This window comes from Oryza brachyantha, chromosome 9 (genome assembly GCF_000231095.2).
Source record: "Oryza brachyantha chromosome 9, ObraRS2, whole genome shotgun sequence".
Taxonomy (NCBI): Eukaryota; Viridiplantae; Streptophyta; class Magnoliopsida; order Poales; family Poaceae; genus Oryza; species Oryza brachyantha.
This window is the reverse complement of record NC_023171.2, coordinates 1570495-1590233: the sequence shown is the minus strand read 5'-3', so window position 1 is coordinate 1590233 and position 19739 is coordinate 1570495. Positions and strand designations below refer to the sequence as shown.

The following is a 19739-nucleotide window of genomic DNA, read 5'->3' as shown; positions in this document are numbered from 1 at the left end:
CGAAAGCGTTAGCACGCACATCCGTTTTCTTGCTCCACTAAAAACCTAGTTCACTCGCTAATGCATCCATGGCTGAATGGTGAAAGCGCCCACCAACCTAGAAAGGCAAAATGGGTCAAAAAGTAGGACGAGATTCAGTAAGTAATTCAGTGAGTGCTTTCTTTTATAAGAAGAGCATCGGCTTGGAAGAAGAAAATGAAATACGAACAACCGCGCTGGTCGTAATAGATCGACTTGAATGCGTCTTCTTGCTCCAGCATTCAAGGTCCATTTGAAGGGAGGACGACGTACCATGATACTTTCAGTTTTGTCGAGCCCTGCTTTGGTCTCTGGTTTGATGGTTGTACGTGCTAAAAATCCGGTACATTCCGTTTTGTTTCCCATCCTAGTCTTTTGCGACACAGCTGGTTTACTTATTTTGTTAGGTCTTGACTTCTCCGCTATGATCTCCCCAGTAGTTCATATAGGAGCTATTGCCATTTCATTCCTATTCGTGGTTATGATGTTCAATATTCAAATAGCGGAGATTCACGAAGAAGTATTGCGCTATTTACCAGTGAGTGATATCATTGGACTGATCTTTTGGTGGGAAATGTTCTTCATTTTAGATAATGAAACCATTCCATTACTACCAACCCACAGAAATACGACCTCTCTGAGATATATGGTTTATGCCGGAAAGGTACGAAGTTGGACTAATTTGGAAACATTGGGCAATTTACTTTATACTTACTATTCCGTCTGGTTTTTGGTTTCTAGTCTGATTTTATTAGTAGCTATGATTGGAGCTATAGTACTGACTATGCATAGGACTACAAAGGTTCAAAGACAGGATGTATTCCGACGAAACGCCTTGGATTCTAGGAGGACTATAATGAGGAGGACGACATACCAAATCACGATCTACTAAAAGGAGAAATTGTGGTTCGAGTCCACGTCGTGAGATGGCCAGTGATCTTTAGCTGGTCATGGCCATAATGTGCTTTTTTTCCTCGGATTCCTTGGAACCCTCTTTTTCCTCGCGAAAATGGTTCCAGTAAAGCAAACTAAGAGCGGGGAAGGAACTAGGGCGGGCATAAGCTCACCAATTAGGATGCGTGATTGACGCATCTTTTTTTTCAAATGATCAGGGCTTTTCCTTTGGGGCTGGGAAGGTAACAGACAGGGAAGGGCACCTGCTCTCCAATTTCTATTCTTTGTTATCCGTACAGAACATATCTGTTCCAAACCCGAGAGTCATTCTTTTGATTCAGTAGAGCGATAATCATAATTATAGGAGTATACTGGGCGAATTCTTCCAAGAAATAAGAAAAGTAGGGCAAGAGTTGACTCTTCACACTTACCCCATCCCAGCTTTCATTGAAAATCGCATCCATAAAAAGAAAAAAACCACCAGGTCGAGTTCGCTTCTCCCTTCCTTTTGGTGTTTAGGATGTTAAGAAGAGAGGAAAGGGGAACTGCGCTAAATGGAGAATTTCATCCTGGTGATGGGCTATTCCAATGGGCACGCATCTGAGATATGGGCTTTGAGCGTAGGAACGCCCACCTTTACAAGAGCTCAGTTCTAAGATTGTTTGCGCGCAGGCAGCACTACTATTCTTTCTTTTCTTGTTATGCATCCGGTCCTATAAATCTTTTTTTTCTGACCGGAGGAAGAGAAAAAGAGAGAAAGAAATCCCTACTTACTTGAGTGGTTTCCGGGTCTCAGAAACATAGAAATGATTTAACGAATAGGATAGTCTAATGTCAAGTGAGGACATCTCCTTGCTTGCTTTTTCATTGACTGATTCTAGTAGCTGGCCCAGTGAGAGAATAGAATTACCAGTGTCTGTCATTAGACTTGATCTTTCCACGGTGAACTCCTTTGTTGTAGAAAATTGGCTGGCTGGATTGACCTTTGGGATTGAGTCACTCGTACATTGAATCAGAGTATTTCATATAACTCTTACTTAACAGACTTAGTGGACTGATTGATTGTTTCTTAGTTAGGATTTTCAATTCCTCCTAGCTTGCGAAATTCCCCTCTGCACTTGCTGCTTTAATAAGAAGTAGTAGATGGGGGTAAGGGCTCGGCTGGTGAGTAGTAGGAGTAAGGCCCCGGCTAGTGAGAACTAGCTTATACTATCTTTCTGGTGTAAGAGCGTCTCGCTTATACTTTCGGAGATCTCTCTCGTAATTCGTAGAGAGCCCCGCCTAATCTAGAAAAGGGTTTTTCTCAGAGCCATAAGTCAAAATAATAAGTCAAAATTCCGCAAGAGCTTGACAAGCAATCCTTCCTACACAACTCATCGGCGGTTTAACTTTTATCTTCGATTCAACCTTGGTATTCTCCTTTCTGAAACTTACTAAGACTATTGAAAGCTTTTTCAATGATTCACAAAATCATCCCTAGTATAAGAAGCTGTACCTGACCTACTATAGGATTAGACTCAATAAGAAGCTTTCAAAACACCACTACTATATCTAATATGCCCCGCCAGACCAAGAGTGAGGAGCTTGACTGAACCTCTGAGCGAGCTATTAGTACCTTCTTCCTGAAGAGTAGTAGCCTTCATTCATAGCCTGACCAACTCGTTCGTACGCTAGTCAGCTATTCATTTCTAGTCAGGTTGCTATTCCCTTCTATGGAAGACTTTTGACCACTATCATACATGACTTTTATTTCTCCCTTGAGTTTATAACTCATATAATACTGCTGCCCTTTCACTTGCTTCTGCCTTTCCACTAGAATTAAGATAGTGTCCTCCCAGAATTGAGAAAGAAGAGAGAATACCTATGTGCTGCTATGCCTATGGTCCAGAATTGCTATCCGTACGACCTTGGTCTTTGATTGTATAAAAAATACATACTAAGCAAGTAAGCCTGCCTAAAAGCATTTCTTTTTGACACCTCTTCTCTCGATTTGAAGAGATTACACATCACTGCGAACGAACTTATTCACTCTTCGAAGAATGTCATAAATTCTTGTGATGAGATTTCTATTGTTACGTGCCAAAAGCTTACAACACTTTGCCGAACAGCATATGTGAATGGGCAAAGACAAGGCCTGGTGCTAGAGAAGCCGTTTCGCATTGGAGACACCATAGCAAAGGAGCTGGGATCCTCAGAACATACGAGCATCATGTTGGACATTGAGGAAGAGATCAAGCTCGCCTTTGATTCCAGAAGACACTCCGACGATTCTGCTTCTTTTGCTCAAGAAAATGAAAGATCTAGGCCTGGAGAGGTATAGTACACAAAATTCTAGTGTTTTTCCTATCCTTTCTTCTGATTAGTCTCACGACCATCTGAAGATTCAATTAATGCAAGTGCAGACATGAAGTAGCATTTGATCTGTGTTGTTTCTGATTGGTAGGGCAAAACTCCATGACTGGCAAGATACTTATGTGTTCACCAAGGCCATGGGGGAGATGGTCTTCAACAGCATGCGAGGAGAGGCACCAGTGGTCACCATCAGGCCCAGCGTCATCCAGAGCACCTGGAGGGACTCCTTCCCGGGTTGGATGGAAGGGAACAGGTATGTGTCTTAATTCAGTGATCAGATATTCAGGTATGTATCTTCAATGATCTCTCTTGCCATTGGCAAATTGATGAACACAGGATGATGGATCCTGTCATCCTCTACTACGGCAAAGGTCAGCTCAGTGGGTTCCTCGCCGATCCAGAAGGCGTTCTTGATGTGGTATGCCATGTTTGCATTAACGATAGATATACCATTGTTCATCTCATCCATGTTGAGTTGTTGATTCTTGTATTATCGTGTAGTTAAAAGAAAACGAAGGGTGTGGAAATCAGTATATCGAAATTCATCAAGGATGCACATAATTCTGAAAATACTTTAGCAATTACAACCTCGGTTCATATATTGACATCGAAATCTACATGACAAGCAATACAACAAGACCTAAAGAAGTAAACAAATCAGTAGATAGACAATCTCACAATTAAGATGCACTTACGAGAAAATGGTACCACCAGCTTAGCAATAGGCTGCTATGTCATTCCTAACACGCATGGTATGTTTCTCTTTCTCCAACTGGGAAAAGAGTAGTCTCATGTGTATGTACTATAAGCACATCTTTACCGAAATGAAAATTACTGAAAGGAGTTTAATTGTGCCTTGCCATTGATGAATGATGATACAAATTAATACAGGCCTATTGGTACAAGCTTACGCTACAAAAGTACAAATTGAAGTTTAGTCTTTTGCCAATTCCACGCCTCTGTAAAAAATGCCTAAAAGGGAGGGCGAGAGTTGAAGTGGATGGCCCTTCTATCACCTGAAAGGCTGAAACTCAGGCATGGCTTTACATGGCACACTTGCTTTCTTTCTGTCTTTCCTCGCTAGGATGACACTTTCCTTATGATTTTAGACCAGACTGAAGTAGAGAATGAAGTAGGCGTGATATCATACCATCGTCTCGTATTGTACAACAACTGTTCGTGCCCTTAATTTCCACTAACTGAATGCTTCGTAGGCGTGTGGAATTAAAATCCCTTCGGACCTTGCTCGGCACAGTCCTTAGTATGATGCCGATCTCTTAGGATGGGCCGCTTTCTTAATGAGAAAGAGAGCTTAGCATTACCCCTTAACAATTGGTTGACTGACCCCTTACCACACTGCAATCAAACTTCTGTGATTACCGCGACACCTATGTCGGCATGCATGCTTAGAGAAGTGGCTTTCTAAGAAACTGAAACTCTGACCTCGAAACTGCCAATTCAGGAAGGGTTGTTCCGGCTTTCGAGCCAACAAGTGTCGGTTCGAATCAAGCTTTTGCAATGAAGTTCTCTGCCTGATTCTGCCTGCCTAGTAGGGTCTCCTAACTCGAGATCTGTTGGCTAGATTCTTTTTGGGCTCTTCTTCCATCCTCGATCAAACATTTACCAAAAAGTCTTATTAGGAACCTTTCTAATGGATTTGTCATTTGTTTTCGATTTTTTTTGAAGAAAGAGATTATTATTCCTTTTTCTCTTCAGCTATGTCGAAGAGATTTACTTATTTGCCGCTCCTTGGCTGTCAAACCTTCCAATTCAAATTTCAAATTCAACCTCTAAGCGGCGATGATCCGTACATCGAACGCCTGTTTTGAGAAGAGGGCATTGCTAGGATGGTTTGATCGAGGGTCACGACCTGACTAGACCCACACATCCTAGCAACGTGGACTATCCTACTGAGCTAATGAAAGAAAAATGACACGAAGCTGGATATGAGTAGATGTTGTTGGTCAAAAACGTCTTTCATTCACAATGAAACAGAATGGTCTCGCTCGATCCATCATTTTATGATGTGTATTTTCATATTAAGAGTTCTTAAAAGTTATCAACTCAAAGCCCAACCATCAAAAGGGTGCTACAATGTTCAAAATTCTCAACTTAACACGCCCCCTTCGTGACCTCCCACTACTTCATCTACCGAAATGATTAGGCAGATCTCCTTTTTTCTAGCATTAAACCTGCTTATGATCCTTAGGCTATAGAGCATGGAGCAGACAGAGAGAAGAAAGGACCACCTTCTCCTGCTTGCTTGATCGGAACGGAATCTATTCACATTTAGAATAGCTGAAGTGCTACTTAACTTCACTTAGTAGTTGAATCTCGGAGAGACAGAGAGAGTCCTCTCTCATACTTGCCAATTCCCTTGCTGATCAGCAAGGGAATTGGCAGGAACCAACCTTAGTTGCCCCTCGGCAGAGTGAGTCTACTTAGCGAACTGGCAGGACGCGGAGATCGATTGATCAATATGCATATCGAGAGTTGATGGTTGACCGCCGCCCCCCTTGTCCTGTCCTGGGGGCTCCCCGGCCGGGGAGGCAAAGGGGATTGTTATCGTCACCCTTTCTCCCGGTGTATGTGAAAGAGAAAAAGTGACGAACTTTTTTTCTTTTCGGTCTGCGGTTGGTCCAAAGAACGAGAGTCAGCTTCCTTAAGTCCGTTCTTCCTCAGTACCTCAGTGGTAGAGTGGTCGGCTGTTAACTGACTGGTCGTAGGTTCGAATCCTACTTGGGGAGATTTGATTCATTCAGAATTCGAATTGATTGTTATAGCTTTTCTGGCTAGCGACCCCTGTCCTTCTCCTTTTTTTTCTAAAGACGCAACAGAATCATCAAACAGGACATCAAAAGTGGGAAGTTGATTGTAGGATTTCTATTCCTCACTCTCGTATAGGAGAAAGAAAACGGATGCACGTGCTAACGCTTTCGCGCTAGTGCGCTCAACCCGTTGATTGTTTGGTTCGTTCAATGAAAAGGGATAAGAAGGATCCACTGGGAATGAATGGGAAGACTGGGGTAGTATCTTCATTAGCCGGATGGAATTAGTCTCCACTAGCGTAATTCGAAGAACGAACAAGAAAAGGCGTCACTGTTTAGGTAGGAGGATGGATGGATGTGGTCCAATGGCTAAAGCTCTGCCAGCTTCTTGTAGACTGTCACGCCCAGAAATTCCTCACACGAATTTCTGAACTTAATTGTGTATTAAATCCCTGTCCAGGACCAGCCAGGGTACACAAAAAGACAATGTTGATTACATAACCATCGTTCTTAGAAACAACTGAAAATTACACTTATTCTAGCGGGAATGCAACGGAAAGAAAAGGTAGACTAGCTCCAGCGGGTACGGCTCCAGTCCACAAGCAAAGCTTCGACGGCAGATCATCTCACTCCTGAGAGGCACCTCCATCGGACTCAACTTCTAGCTCTGGTGGAAAAAGTTAAGCAAGGCTGAGTACAAACCACCGTACTCAACAAGTAACACGGACAAGGGGAAATAAATGATGCATAGGGATTAACAAGGGCAGGCTTAAGGTTAGTTGCAATAAAGCAGCAGTTAAACAAATAACAGAGATTGCAAAGAGTAAAGGTAATTGAATACAGTAAAAGACAAGTAAATAACAGTTGTAAAATACCTCAACGCTGTACAACGTTACACCGTTACACCACGTTGCAACAGGCCCAACCACTACTCAACGTTACACCACGTTGCAGTAGTCCCAAGTGAAAACCCAGTTTACTCAAGTTATTAGAGGTTCACTAATCACAGTGAAGCTGGGAGTTCGCCCGTAACCATGGGCACGGCTATTCAAATAGTTCATACTATGATCAGAGGTGTACTACTGTACCCACAAGACACGACTCCACTACACTTGAACGTGCGCTGACATACCACCACGGTATACCGGAAAGGAGACCGTGATAGGACCCGTCACATAACCCTCCCTATTTAATCGCACCACACTTCAGGTTTCACCCCCTCCTTTACACCAAGTCGGGCAGTCCCCTCTTGTGCCTTGGTAGATCCGGAAGCAGCAGAGGCTTTCATTACACCACGATTGCCCGTCCATACTCCATCACGCCTACCCTTGCCTCGGTACGTCAAATACTTCGAAGTCATGCTTCAAATCCTACCTTACCCATTTCGGCATGTGGTTAGCACTTAATTACTTCCAGGGTTTCCCGTGAACCGGTCCTTAATTACCATGGGATGCGACTCTCAAAACCATGCACCCACAGCCCACCATTATCAATATTTTAGTTGACATCAACCCGAACCGGGTAATGAATCAATATCTCAGCTATTCAAAACTAAGCATGTTTAAGTGTGATCCCATGAGCTACTTGTTCTAAACACGGCTAAGCATTAACCTAGGCCTAAAATTAATCAAGTTACCCCTGGTCCATCAATGAATAAAGTTGGATAAACAACGGCATAATAATAAGGTTTACCCGAAAAATAACATACGGTAAATACTTTAATTAAAACAATGCATGTTTGAATAAACAAAGCGGGAATTTGCAATAATGGGTTCAATATGATCAAAGATGAGTATCACTTGCCTTGCTCTGGCCCCTGTGGAACTTCGGCGACGATCTCGAAGTAAACCGGCTCTTCGGCGGGGTCCGAATCTACGCGACAAAGCACAAAAATAAATAAAACAGGCACAAACTCTACTGAAACAGCAAAAGAAAGTATTTTTAATGGATTCTTGACAATTTTATGAATTTAATGAAATTTGAATGGACCTAAACGGAGACTAGATGAATTACTTATGAATTTTAGAAGTTTTCTGGGTTTTTAGCTAAACAGAAAAGTCCTAAATCAATTATTGCGCAATTAATGGGGCTGCTGACGTCAGCGAGGAGAGAGGAGCGCTGATGGCTGACAGGTGGGGACCACCTGTCGGTGAGGGAGAGGGGGAGTGAGAGACTGACACGCAGGCCCGGGGAGGAGAGAGAGGAAGGGAGGGGGAAGCGGGCAACTGACGGATGGGTCCCGCTCTTCAGCGAGAGGGGAACAGAGAGGGGAGCGGGGAGAGCGGCTCAGGCAGACGGCGGCAGCCGGCGGCAGGACAGCGGCGGCGCACGGCGACGGCGACGACGACGCGACGACGACGGCGCGACGGCGACGACCGGCGTGCGGCGACGGCGCGTGGTGCGCGACCGAGGCGGCGGTGCACGCGGCGCAACCGGGCAAAGCAGCAGCGACGGGCTGGCGCGGCGACGACGAGCGACCGGCGAGCGCGGGCACGCACGGGCGCAGGTGGCGGCGACTTGACGACGGCGTCGCGAAGGCGAAGACGACAGCAGCGGGCGACGGCGAGGACGAGCTCCGCACACGTCTGGCGACGGCGTGCGGCTCGGCGGCGGTCGGCCGGGAAGGGAGAGAGAGAGGGGAGGAGGACGGAGACGCTCACCGGTGGCGACAACCGTGCGGACGAGTCGGCGAGATCGAGGCGGAGGTGGCGACGCGGGTAGGAGCAGAAGATCGGCGACGGCGGCGGAGATCGATTGGCAATGGTGAGGAGGCCGGGCGCGACGGCGACCGGGTGGCGAAGGAATGCGCGGCGCTGGGGACGCTCACCGGTGACAACCGGGCGGCAGCAAGCCGGCGACGGCGAGGCGGAGGTGATGACGCGGCTGGACGGTGATGACGGGCGGCCGGCAGCGAGATCAAACGGCGGCGGCGAACGGCGGGGCACAGCGGCGGCTTGGGCGGAGAGGAAAAGTGGGCGACGGCGCGGCGGCGGTGGGGATTTATAGGGTGACAGCGCCGGCTAGGGCGGGGCGGAGGTTGGAGACCGAGTCGGGCACGACGAGGACTCGGCGGCGGCCGTTGCGGCGGCGGCGGTTGCGGCGGCGGTGCGGACTCGGACTCGGCGCGGACGAGCTGGCGGGGGCTCGGTCGCTGATAGGTGGGCCCCACCTGTCAGTGGCGCGAGGGAGGAGGGAGCGGCAACGGACTTCGCGGTCGAGCGCAGCGCGCGAGCTAGGCCGGGCGGTGGCCCAGGTGGAGGGGAGGCGCGCGCGCGGGAGAGAGGCCGGTCGGTTGGGCCGGCCGAGGGGAGATGGGCCGGCTCGGCTGGGCCGGCCCGGGAAGGAGAAAAAGAAAAAGGAGAAAAAAGAAAAAGAGAGAGGAGGAAAATTGGACTTCGTCCCAATTTGAGAAGGAAGGGAAAAAGAAAGGAAAAAGGAGGGAAAAAGGAAAACCCCACTTTTGCCGAGTTTTAAATTAATTTGTTTGGCCAAATTTTATACTTCTGCAATTTGAATTTAAATCCAGTTAGTCGATTTGCGAGCCTCGATTTAATTAAATTAGGTTCTTTTAGAGGGATTCTTCCTGAGTTAATTAAGCCAATTGTTATTTACGGATTTCTTTTACGATTTAAGGCTTGGGACGAAACTCCGGGTGTGACATAGACTGGCAGTTTCCGAGAGGAACCTTCACCCCCCCCCCAGGGGAGGCCGGGTGGGATGGTACACTTTTTTTTTGCCACAAGTGGGAACTCAGTCCTTGGTAAGACACAAGGGGGGAAGGAAGATCTTCGCTCATTCATTAAGTGCCTGCGGTGAGACGCGACCCACAACAAACGAAGGGGGTGGAGGGAGACCGAAGAAGGAACAATTGTCTTGAATGCTACGCTGGGATCAACAGCTTCCAGTGAAGACAAAATGAGTCGGGCAGGAAGAGGAAGATCAGGCGGGGAAAACGGGGTTCGAACCCGTGACTTCTGGCGTGACAGACCAGCACTCTAACCAATTGAGCTATTTCCCCCTTTCTTAACTACTGTCGATTCAACAGTCACCTACCGGTTACCTTTGTAACTATACCAAAGTAGCTGTACAACAGAATGCCCTTCGCCTTTAGTACTTTTATTTTCTTTTGACGACAGTAGAAAGAAATGGCTCTGCTCACTTAGACTCGGGGCTCTGCGCTCTATCAGCTATCAGTTAGTTGGCGCTACGCACAACTTCAGTTGACAAAAGCGAACAAGATAGCGCTAGCACCCGCTGAGAACTTTCGTTTGTTCGCCTTCTAAAAGGCCTACTAACCTGCCGGTGAAAAGCCGGTTACAAAAAAAAATAATAAGACGTAGTGAAAAAGTACCAAAACAACTGAAGCCTACATCCCACTACGTCTAGGTTCCCCCTTCCTATGAACCTTGAATCAGAAGTCTTACCTTGAGTCAATAGGTAGGGTCAACTATACCAAAGTGGAAGGGCCACTATCTAAGCTATTAGTGGGCTGGTTTGAACTGTTGATTTATTGAATAGAGTGAAGCTGTGTTGCGTAACAAGACTACAGGTCGCCAAGGCCTATAAGTACAAGTGGTCGTCCTAACGGTCACTCTCAAACTCACTACTTGAGTGACGAAAGTCACTTAGCTTCTTTAATAGGGCCTGCCAAAGAACCCCTCCGGGGCCCCGGGAAGAGGAAGAAGGAGATAGAGCAAAGGTCTCCTCTTTCTGTCCGCTCTTCCCGGCATGTAGAGATCCGATTGGGCTTATAGTTTAATTGGTTGAAACGTACCGCTCATAACGGTGATATTGTAGGTTTGAGCCCTACTAAGCCCATCTGACCTGCTTAATCAATGACTCCGGTAGTCACCTGAACCACTCTCTCGGATAGCCCACAGCCTCTCTTCTGGATGCGAAAGAAGATTCGATCAACGTACAGGGTTTGCCTTCTTGTGAGAAGGAGGGTTCTGAATTGTGTTCTTAGTACAAAAGGAGTCTTTGAGAAGGTTCAGCGAGTCTGAAGAGAGAGAAGATCAGTAGAGCAGTCCGGCAGCTGTTCGGGGGTCAGCTTTGGGATTTGCCTGATCGACCCCTACCAGTGTAATAATCTAATAAAATTAAGATTGACATTCGTATGTACAATTTACCGGATCTATCCTCTTCTACTAACTTTACAAAATGGAAGGGAAAATGTGTTGACCAAAGATGTCAACTACTAAGCATAGTCAATTGCAAATCGGCCGGTTGGTTTGCTTCTCTCCAAGTATGGGAGATTTTCCAATCTTCGAAAGATGCTCGTACTTTCTTGATCTTATGAAGAAGGGACTTTTAACAAGCTGAAGGATGTATCATTTTAGCGTAACGGTTCGCTAGCTGCTTCCCTGGATAAAGCACGTACTACTTCTACAACCCGAAATCCTAGCTAATTCATTCTTCTCCTTGCTTACATTCATTTCAGGCCACTCATGGGTATTATGATAACCCATTGAGTAGTATGGTATGAGTTGCAAACAAGTTACCCGTGTACTACTACCATCCCCATCCCTTCTTGGCTAGGGGTCTAGCAAGCGAGTCTTCTTAATAAAGACCTGCCCCTTCCAGGGAGAAACCCTTTCTCAGACAAACAAAATAAATAGGTAAATCATAATGCTCCCATCCTTTCCAGGGCCTCTTTCAGCAGCCCACTTGCTATAAATCACTATGTTTTTGATAAACCCTGTCTTCCCCGAGAAGACACGCTTCATCAACCATTGTAATGATGATATATTAAGCTTTGAGATTCCCTCTCTTCCCACTAGGGATATGAAAAGATGTTCCTCACAAGACTGCAGCTATTATTTGCTTCCTGCTTGTACCCCTCAGGGTAAGGGCTTCATTTCGATTCTCCAATTTGGAAAATCACATATTCATTTCCTTCATATAAACAGAAAAATACGATGACTCAAAGAAGTTCCCTACCACGAACTTTGTACCGCGCACATTACTTAGAACAACTAGGAAAGTAAGATAAGATAAGAAAGAAATAAAATATTCGGAATAGCGGAATAAGAAATGCAAAAATGAAGAAAAGGGAACCTAATCTCACCTCCTTCTGTACCATAAAGAAAAGAACCAGAGATTTAGACCCTAAAGAAAAAGAAGTGTCTCTATTTAGAGATTTCTCTACTTAGATGAATAAATCATACTCTATCTATATTATTAACGAATATGTATCCTAATCCATCTCGAGTAATTTGTGTCAATACCTATACGGTAGATCTTTTTTCTGTGCTAGGAACCAGATTTGAACTGGTGACATGAGGATTTTCAGTCCTCTGCTCTACCAACTGAGCTATCCTGACCATTTATTGTGCATCATCCTAGTAGAGTACTTGTATCTATGTCAATTAAAGGGACTAAAAAAGAAGAAAAGTATTCTAAAATTGGACTTAGTAAATGTCAGGATATACGGATTGTGAATTACTTACTTAATAATAGGGATTACTTGCCTATACTATAATATGTTCATTTGTATGAATGGGATAAAATCTAAAGAAGCCAGTTCGGATCCGTTTGTGAAAGAGTAGAAAAAGAAAGATAGTGAATCTTGTTTGAACCATTAATGAAAAATAGAGGTTGGTACAATAGTTAGGAAGTAAAATGGGCTTTTTATTGGGGATAGAGGGACTTGACTTGAACCCTCACAATTTATAAAGTCGACGGATTTTCCTCTTACTATAAATTTCATTGTTGTCGGTATTGACATGTAGAATGGGGCTCTCTCTTTATTCTCGTCCGATTAATCCGTTTTTCAAAAGATCTAAAGAATGAATGATTTGATTACTCAATATTCAATTCTTCTTTCACCTTCGATTGGAATGGATTCACAATAATTCTTAATTTTATCCTAATTTATTATTTCATAATCATTCATAATTTATTTATATAAATATATAATCCAGATGTTGATACAATTCATTTTTTTTAGTACTTCAGTTGATTTTGCTTTGTTTATCCTTTAGTGCAGTTTTCATTTTGATTTTGTGTGAAAATGAAAAAAAAAGAAAAAAAAGGAGTCTTTATGTCTCGTTACCGAGGACCTCGTTTCGAAAAAATACACCGTCTGGGAGCTTTACCGGGACTAACTAGTAAAAGACCTAGATCCTGAAGTATCTTCAAAACCAATTGTGTTCTGGGAAAAGATCGCAATATCGTATTCGTCTAGAAGAAAAACAGAAATTTCGTTTTCATTATGGTCTGACAGAACGACAATTCCTTAGATATGTACATATTGCTGGAAAAGCAAAAGGGTCAATAGGTCAGGTTTGACTGCAACTACTTGAAATGCGTTTGGATAACATCCTTTTTCGATTGGGTATGGCTTTGACCATTCCCGGAGCCAGGCAATTACTTAACCATAGATAGACATATTTTTTTTCACGGTCGTCTAGTCGATATACCAAGTTTTCGTTGCAAACTCCGAGATATTATTACTATGAATGATAACCAAAGATCAAAACGCTGATTCAAAATTCTATTGCATCATCCGCCCACGAGGAATTGCCAAAACATTTGACTAGTGACTCATTCCAATATAAAGGACTAGTAAATAAAATAATATTTAGTAAATGGATCGGTTTGAAAATAAATGAGTTCTTAGTCGTAGAATATTATTCTCGTCAGACTTGAACCTAACGAAAATAAGAAAGGTTCATAAAATTATTTCCTCTTTTCGCGGAAGGGCCTTAATCCGTATTTTCTCATTCATGTATCACAAATGGATCTACAGTAGGATTTTTTTTATTGCCGTACCAAAGTAATTAATTTTTAATAATGAATTTCTATCAAATAAAGGTCTTATTGCTGAAATCTATTTGATTTGATACATTGTGGTCGGTAACGTTGGTGAATTAATAGAAATGGAAAGAGAGGGATTCGAACCCTCGGTAAACAAAAGCCTACATAGCAGTTCCAATGCTACGCCTTGAACCGCTCGGCCATCTCTCCTACATAATCTTATTATTGACCAGAAACTGAGTGAATAGTGATTTTTCGTATCCCTGCAAGTACAGGTACAACCACAACCGCTCGGGGGTTCCATGGTTCTAAAGGAATAATTCCTTTCCCATTTCCATGGATACGAGGGGGACTATTACTTACTATTTCATCTAAGCTATTTCATCTAAGTGGAAGAATCCTGGATTTCTTTTTACTAGGAATTCCGCTAACTCGAAAAGTTTTAGTTTGGTTTTTATCTCTCGAGAAAAAGAATGGAAGAATTCTTCTTATTCCATAATAACCCTAGAATTCTGTTTGCATATCGTACGCTACGCCATACAATCGAAATAGAAAATAGGGTAATGGGACAATTAATGACTTTGAAAATGCGAAATAGCTGATGAGAGAAGTTGTTGTTGGGAAATAGGTAAGTGGAATGAAATCCAATCTGATTCAAATATTGAATATCTCTCCTTGTCCAAGCAGAAGGAAAAGGAGACAATTTGAGCAGAAAGCCCATATCTATTATCTATTTTTTAGAATCGAATTAGTCTATTTTTTGCTATTTCGTACTGTATAATTCCTTTGTTTATGGGATCATTTTCCCCGAGGGTTTCCAATGGGCGTAGTATAGGTAGTTAGAGAGTGTTGGCTCCTCTCTGACAGACTGGTTTGAAACTCGTGAAGTCAAGAAAAGGTTGACTGCCTAGGCTGACTTTTCCATACGTGTTGCGTACTGTTTCTCAAAATATGAGTGAAGGACAGTAATTCTCTACTTAACAAGGGAAAGCCCCCATTGATAGAAAAAAAACCCACAACCCCTTGGGGTTATCCTGCGCTTGGAATATGAACTAGGAAAAGGAAAAAATATAGTCATAGTTTTATTCTTCGTTGCCGTAAGTAAATACGTAACTAGGAATATGGAAAATTGTATTTTTGGAATTTGCAATAGTGCGATGGGCGAATGACGGGAATTGAACCCGCGCATGGTGGATTCACAATCCACTGCCCTGATCCACTTGGCTACATCCGCCCCTTATCCAGCTAAAGGATTTTCTCTTTTTTCCATTCATCATTATTCTATTTATTCTGACCTTCATACTTCGGTCGAGATATTGGACATAGAATGCCACTCTTTAAAATGGAAAAAAAGGAGTAATCAGCAGTGATACGAAAAAAAACGAATCCTTTTGTAGCTCATCATTTATTGGAAAAAATAGAAAAGGTCAATATGAAGGAGGAGAAAGAAACAATAGTAACGTGGTCCCGGGCAATCTAGCATTCTACCCGCAATGGTTGGCCATACAATCATGATTCATAATGGAAAGGAACATTTACCTATTTATATACAGATCGTATACTAGTATTCTCTTAGGACTTGGAAGTGTAGTTGTCTTTCCTTAGCCGCACAGGCAGTAAAAGTCAAGAGCTAGAGGTCGGGTCCTTCCTCTCCTCATTCAAGCCAGGCGGGAAGGCTGTGCATCTTGTCGTGCAGTAGCCTTCTGTCAGGCATGGGCATGCCCGAGGGAGCGAAGCCATGCCATCGAGGAAGCCCGGGGCACTAGAAGTGCACCCGCATGCTCAGGAATGGCCGGCCCACCACAGTTGAAGGAGCCGGCCGGAGGAAGGCAATCCTGTTGGCCCAAAACCAGGAAACGCCGGCCCAACCGGGAGGAAGCCTTTCTACACCTCAAAAGCTAGCCCATGAGGTGAGGGACTCCTTCGCTTTTTTAAGTTGGTGCCACTCCCCCTAATCTTCCAATGTGGGACTATTCCCAACAATCTCCCCCGTCACAGCACATTGGTGCCCCTTAGCCCTAACCGGCTCCACACACAAGCACATACGGGCCTGACACCCGCGGTCCACTGACCGGCCCAACACATAGGCACATACGGGCCTCATACCCGCGGTCCACTAGGCTTTGGGCTTACACCACACGAGTGTGCACGCGCACTAGAGAGATTGCGGGCCCAGCTTTGATACCATTTGTTGGCCCAAAACCAGGAAACGCCGGCCCAACCTGGAGGAAGCCTTTCTACACCTCAAAAGCTAGCCCATGAGGTGAGGGACTCTCTGTTGAACAGAGGACTCAGGCAGGACTGTCCGGCCTTGTTCGGACTGTCTATCCTTAGGGCTGATTTTTGTGTCCTCTTCAGTAGTTGACTCCCTTTCCATCACAAATGCAACACATGGTTTACCATTGATCATTACTCCTTTTGGGCTTGCATTTGAGTCGGGGGAATATCCAAGACCCCTCTTATCCTTGTTGTTATAAGAGGTGATTGTCTTGAAGAGAGCATCCTTGGATTGGTAAGTTCGAATGCATCCAAACTTTACCAAGGTCTCCAACCTCTCATTTTCTTTCTTCAACTCTTTGAGAGCTACATCGTTAGTCTCAACAACACTTAAGTCAATAGTTTTGCATTTCTCACAATCAAGAATAGTATTGACTATTGTGTTGTCCTTAGAGTTGGAGAGGTTGTGCTTAAGATTGTCAATTTCATTCTCAAGACCATTCTACCTCACATTCATGGACACAATAGTTTCCTCAAGGATTTCATTGACATCCTTAAGATTGGTTATGGTTTGATTTGCTAGCGTGAGCTCCTTAGACAAATCAACCAACTTTTCATCCTTTCCGGCAAGGACCTTTTCAAGAGAGTCATTTTTTATCCTCTCTTAAATAAGGAGATCCTCTTGCCTCTCGAGAGATCCTTCATTTTCTTCTAGCACTTTCATGAGTTTAGCGATATGAATGAGAGCGGATTTGCTAAAATTTCTAAGCAAAGCATCATCATTATCATGGTCTATATCATCATCATCACTAGAGTCAACATGATGCTTGGGAGCTAGATATACCTTGCGCCCTTGCGCCATGAGGCACAATGGCGTATGATCACCGTCGTCATCGCTCAAGTTGGAGAAGAGCCGCTCCGTGCTTGATGACTTGGGCTCCTCTTTGTCGCTCTCATTGTCGCTTGAGAACCACTCTTCACCAATGTGAGCTCTCCTGGGCCTTTTCTTGAAATACTTGGTCTTGCCCTTGCCTTCCTTGTTCTTAGCGAGCTTGGGGCAATCTGCTATAAAGTGCCCAAACTCCTTGCACTCATAGCATGTTTTCTTGGATTGCCTCTTGTACCGGTCCTCATCCTTTCTCCCATAGCTCTTCTTGCGGAGGAATTTCTTGAATTTGTGAACCAAGAGAGCGAGTTCTTTATCCTCACTCTCCGAGTCACTTGAGCTCTCTTCTTGAAGCTTGGAGTTAGTCTTCTTTGCCTTGAATGCAATCTCCTTGTTCTTGGCTTAGGCGGCATTGGTGGCATATTTCTTAACTTCCTTGGCTTCTTCCTCCAAGAGTTCATGCGAGATGATCCTTGAGAGCACGTCACTTGGAGTCATTCTCTTGAAACCGCTTTACTCACAGATCAAAGTCACCAAGGTAGGATTTCTTGGTGAAATTGCCCGGAGCAAGCGCTTCACCACCACATGATTCGTCATGTCTTCACTCCCAAGGCCACGGATCTTGTTCACTATGACCATCATCCGGTCATACATCTCTTGAGGTGTTTCATCATCTTTCATCACGAACCTCCCTAGCTTCCCTTCAAGAAGTTCAATCTTGGATTCTCGAACCCCTCTTGATCCTTCATTAGCAATGCGGAGCGTGTCCCAAATCTCCTTGGCTTCATCAAGTTGATCAACCTTGTTGAATTCCTCCGGGCTCAAGGAGTTGAGAATCATGCTTGCCGCTTGAGCATTGCGGTGGATGAGGAGCTCTTGCGCCGGAGTGAGATCTTCTTCATCTTTCGGCATATCCTTCACACCTGTGCACACAACTTTACAAACACTTGGATGCAAGGAGATTAGATGAAGTCTCATTTTATGTTTCCATGCCCCATAGTGAGTACCATCAAAGGAAGGTGCACGGCCGGAAGAGATAGAAATGTTAGATGATGAAGTATTGAGTTTAGAGTAATGTCACACCCGGAGTTTCGTCCTAAGCCTAAATCGTAAAAAGGAATCCGTAAATAACAATTGGCTTAATTAACTCAGGAAAAATCCCTCTAAAAGGAATTAATTCAATTAAATCGAGGTTCGCAAATCGACTAACAGGATTTAAATTCAAATTGCAGAAGTATAAAATTTGGCCAAACAAATTAATTTAAAACTCGGCAAAAGTGGGGTTTTCCTTTTTCCCTCCTTTTTCCTTTCTTTTTCCCTTCCTTCTCAAATTGGGCCGAAGTCCAATTTTCCTCCCTCTCTCTTTTTCCTTTTTCTTTTTCTTTTTCTTTTCCTTCCCGGGCCGGCCCAGCCGAGCCGGCCCACCCTCCTCCTCGGCCGGCCCAGCCGAGCCGGCCTCCCTCCGCCCGCCAGCGCGCGCCCCGCCTGGGCCGCGGCTTCGGCCCAGCTCGCGCGACGCCCGCGCCGCGAGTCCGCGCCGCCTCCCTCCTCTCTCCCGCGCCACTGACAGGTGGGGCCCACCTGTCAGTGACTGCTTCGCCGCTCGCCGCGCCGCGTCCGAGCTGGACTCCGCGCCGCCGCCGCAACCGCCGCCGCCGCATCCGCCGCCGCCGAGACCGCGTCGTCGTCGACTCGGTCTCCAACCTCCGCCCGCCCTAGCCGGTCGCCGCCACCCTATAAATCCCCTCCGCCGCGCGCCGTCGCTCGTTTTCCATCGTCGCTCGAGTCGCCGCCGCGCTGCCGCCGTTCGCCGCCGCCGCGCAATCTCGCCACCAGTCACCGATCGTCGCCGCCTAGCCGCGTCATCACCTCCGCGCCGCTGTCGCCGACCGGCCGCCACTCTCGTCGTCGCCGGTGGACGTCTCGCGTCCGCCGCAGCTCCTCCAACCTCTCCGCCGCCGCGTCTCGCCCGTCGCCGGCACCCGTCGATCTCCGCCGCCGTTGCCGATCTCCCGCACCCGCCCGCGTCGCCACCTTCGCCTCGGCCTCGCCGACCCGCCCGCGCCCTCGCCGCCGCCGGTGAGCCTCCGCACCCTCCTCCCCTCTTTCTCCCCCTCTCCGGCCGACCGTCGCCGAGTCGCGCGCCGTCGCCGGAAGAGGCCGTCGCCCGCCGCTCCCGTCGGCCACCGTGGTCATCGTCGCCTCCGCGTCGCCGACGTCTGGCCGCCGTCGCTTGCGCCCGCGCGTGCCGCGTCGTCGCCGCTTGCCAGTCACCGTCGCCGCTGTTCTTCCACCGCCGCCCGTGCGTCGCCGCCCCGGCCGTCGTCGCCGTCGCGCCGTCGCCACTCGCCGGTCGTCGCCGTCGCGCCGTCGCCGTCGCGTCGCCGTCGCCGTGCGCCGCCGCCGCCGCGTCGCCCGCCGCTCCCGCCGGTCGCCGCCGTCCGCCCGACCGCGCGTTCGGTCCGCATCTCTCTGTTCCCTCTCGCTGACAAGTGAGTCCCACTCGTCAGTCGCTCCCCGCGCCCGCCTTCTCTCTCTCCTCCCGGGCCCAGCTGTCAGCGCCTCTTTCCCTCTCTCTCTCACCGACAAGTGGTCCCCACCTGTCAGCCGTCAGCTTCCTCTCTCCTCGCTGACGTCAGCAGCCCCATTAATTGCGCAATAATTGATTTAGGACTTTTCTGTTTAGTTAAAAAACCCAGAAAACTTCTAAAATTCATAAGTAATTCATCTAGTCTCCGTTTAGGTCCATTCAAATTTCATTAAATTCATAAAATTATCAAGAATCCATTAAAAATAGTTTCTTTTGCTGTTTCAGTAGAGTTTGTGCCTGTTTTATTCATTTTTGT

At 46.0% G+C, this 19739-nt stretch overlaps 1 protein-coding gene and 4 non-coding genes across 5 annotated transcripts; 2 read left to right on the top strand and 3 right to left on the bottom strand.

Moving 5' to 3' along the window:
* The first annotated feature begins 230 nt into the window (after positions 1–230).
* LOC121055307 (NADH-ubiquinone oxidoreductase chain 6) lies at positions 231–910 on the top strand. The gene has a single exon (XM_040527383.1). The coding sequence runs from the start codon at positions 239–241 to the stop codon at positions 908–910; it is 672 nt and encodes a 223-aa protein (XP_040383317.1). The 5' UTR covers positions 231–238.
* A 5029-nt stretch (positions 911–5939) lies between these two features.
* Positions 5940–6011, top strand: TRNAN-GUU. The gene has a single exon. It is a non-coding gene; the product is annotated as a tRNA-Asn (tRNA).
* Positions 6012–9976: 3965 nt separating this feature from the next.
* Positions 9977–10050, bottom strand: TRNAD-GUC. Its single transcript has one exon. It is a non-coding gene; the product is annotated as a tRNA-Asp (tRNA).
* A 2232-nt stretch (positions 10051–12282) lies between these two features.
* Positions 12283–12355, bottom strand: TRNAF-GAA. Its single transcript has one exon. It is a non-coding gene; the product is annotated as a tRNA-Phe (tRNA).
* Positions 12356–13913: 1558 nt separating this feature from the next.
* TRNAS-GGA lies at positions 13914–14000 on the bottom strand. Its single transcript has one exon. It is a non-coding gene; the product is annotated as a tRNA-Ser (tRNA).
* Between the last annotated feature and the right edge of the window lie 5739 nt (positions 14001–19739).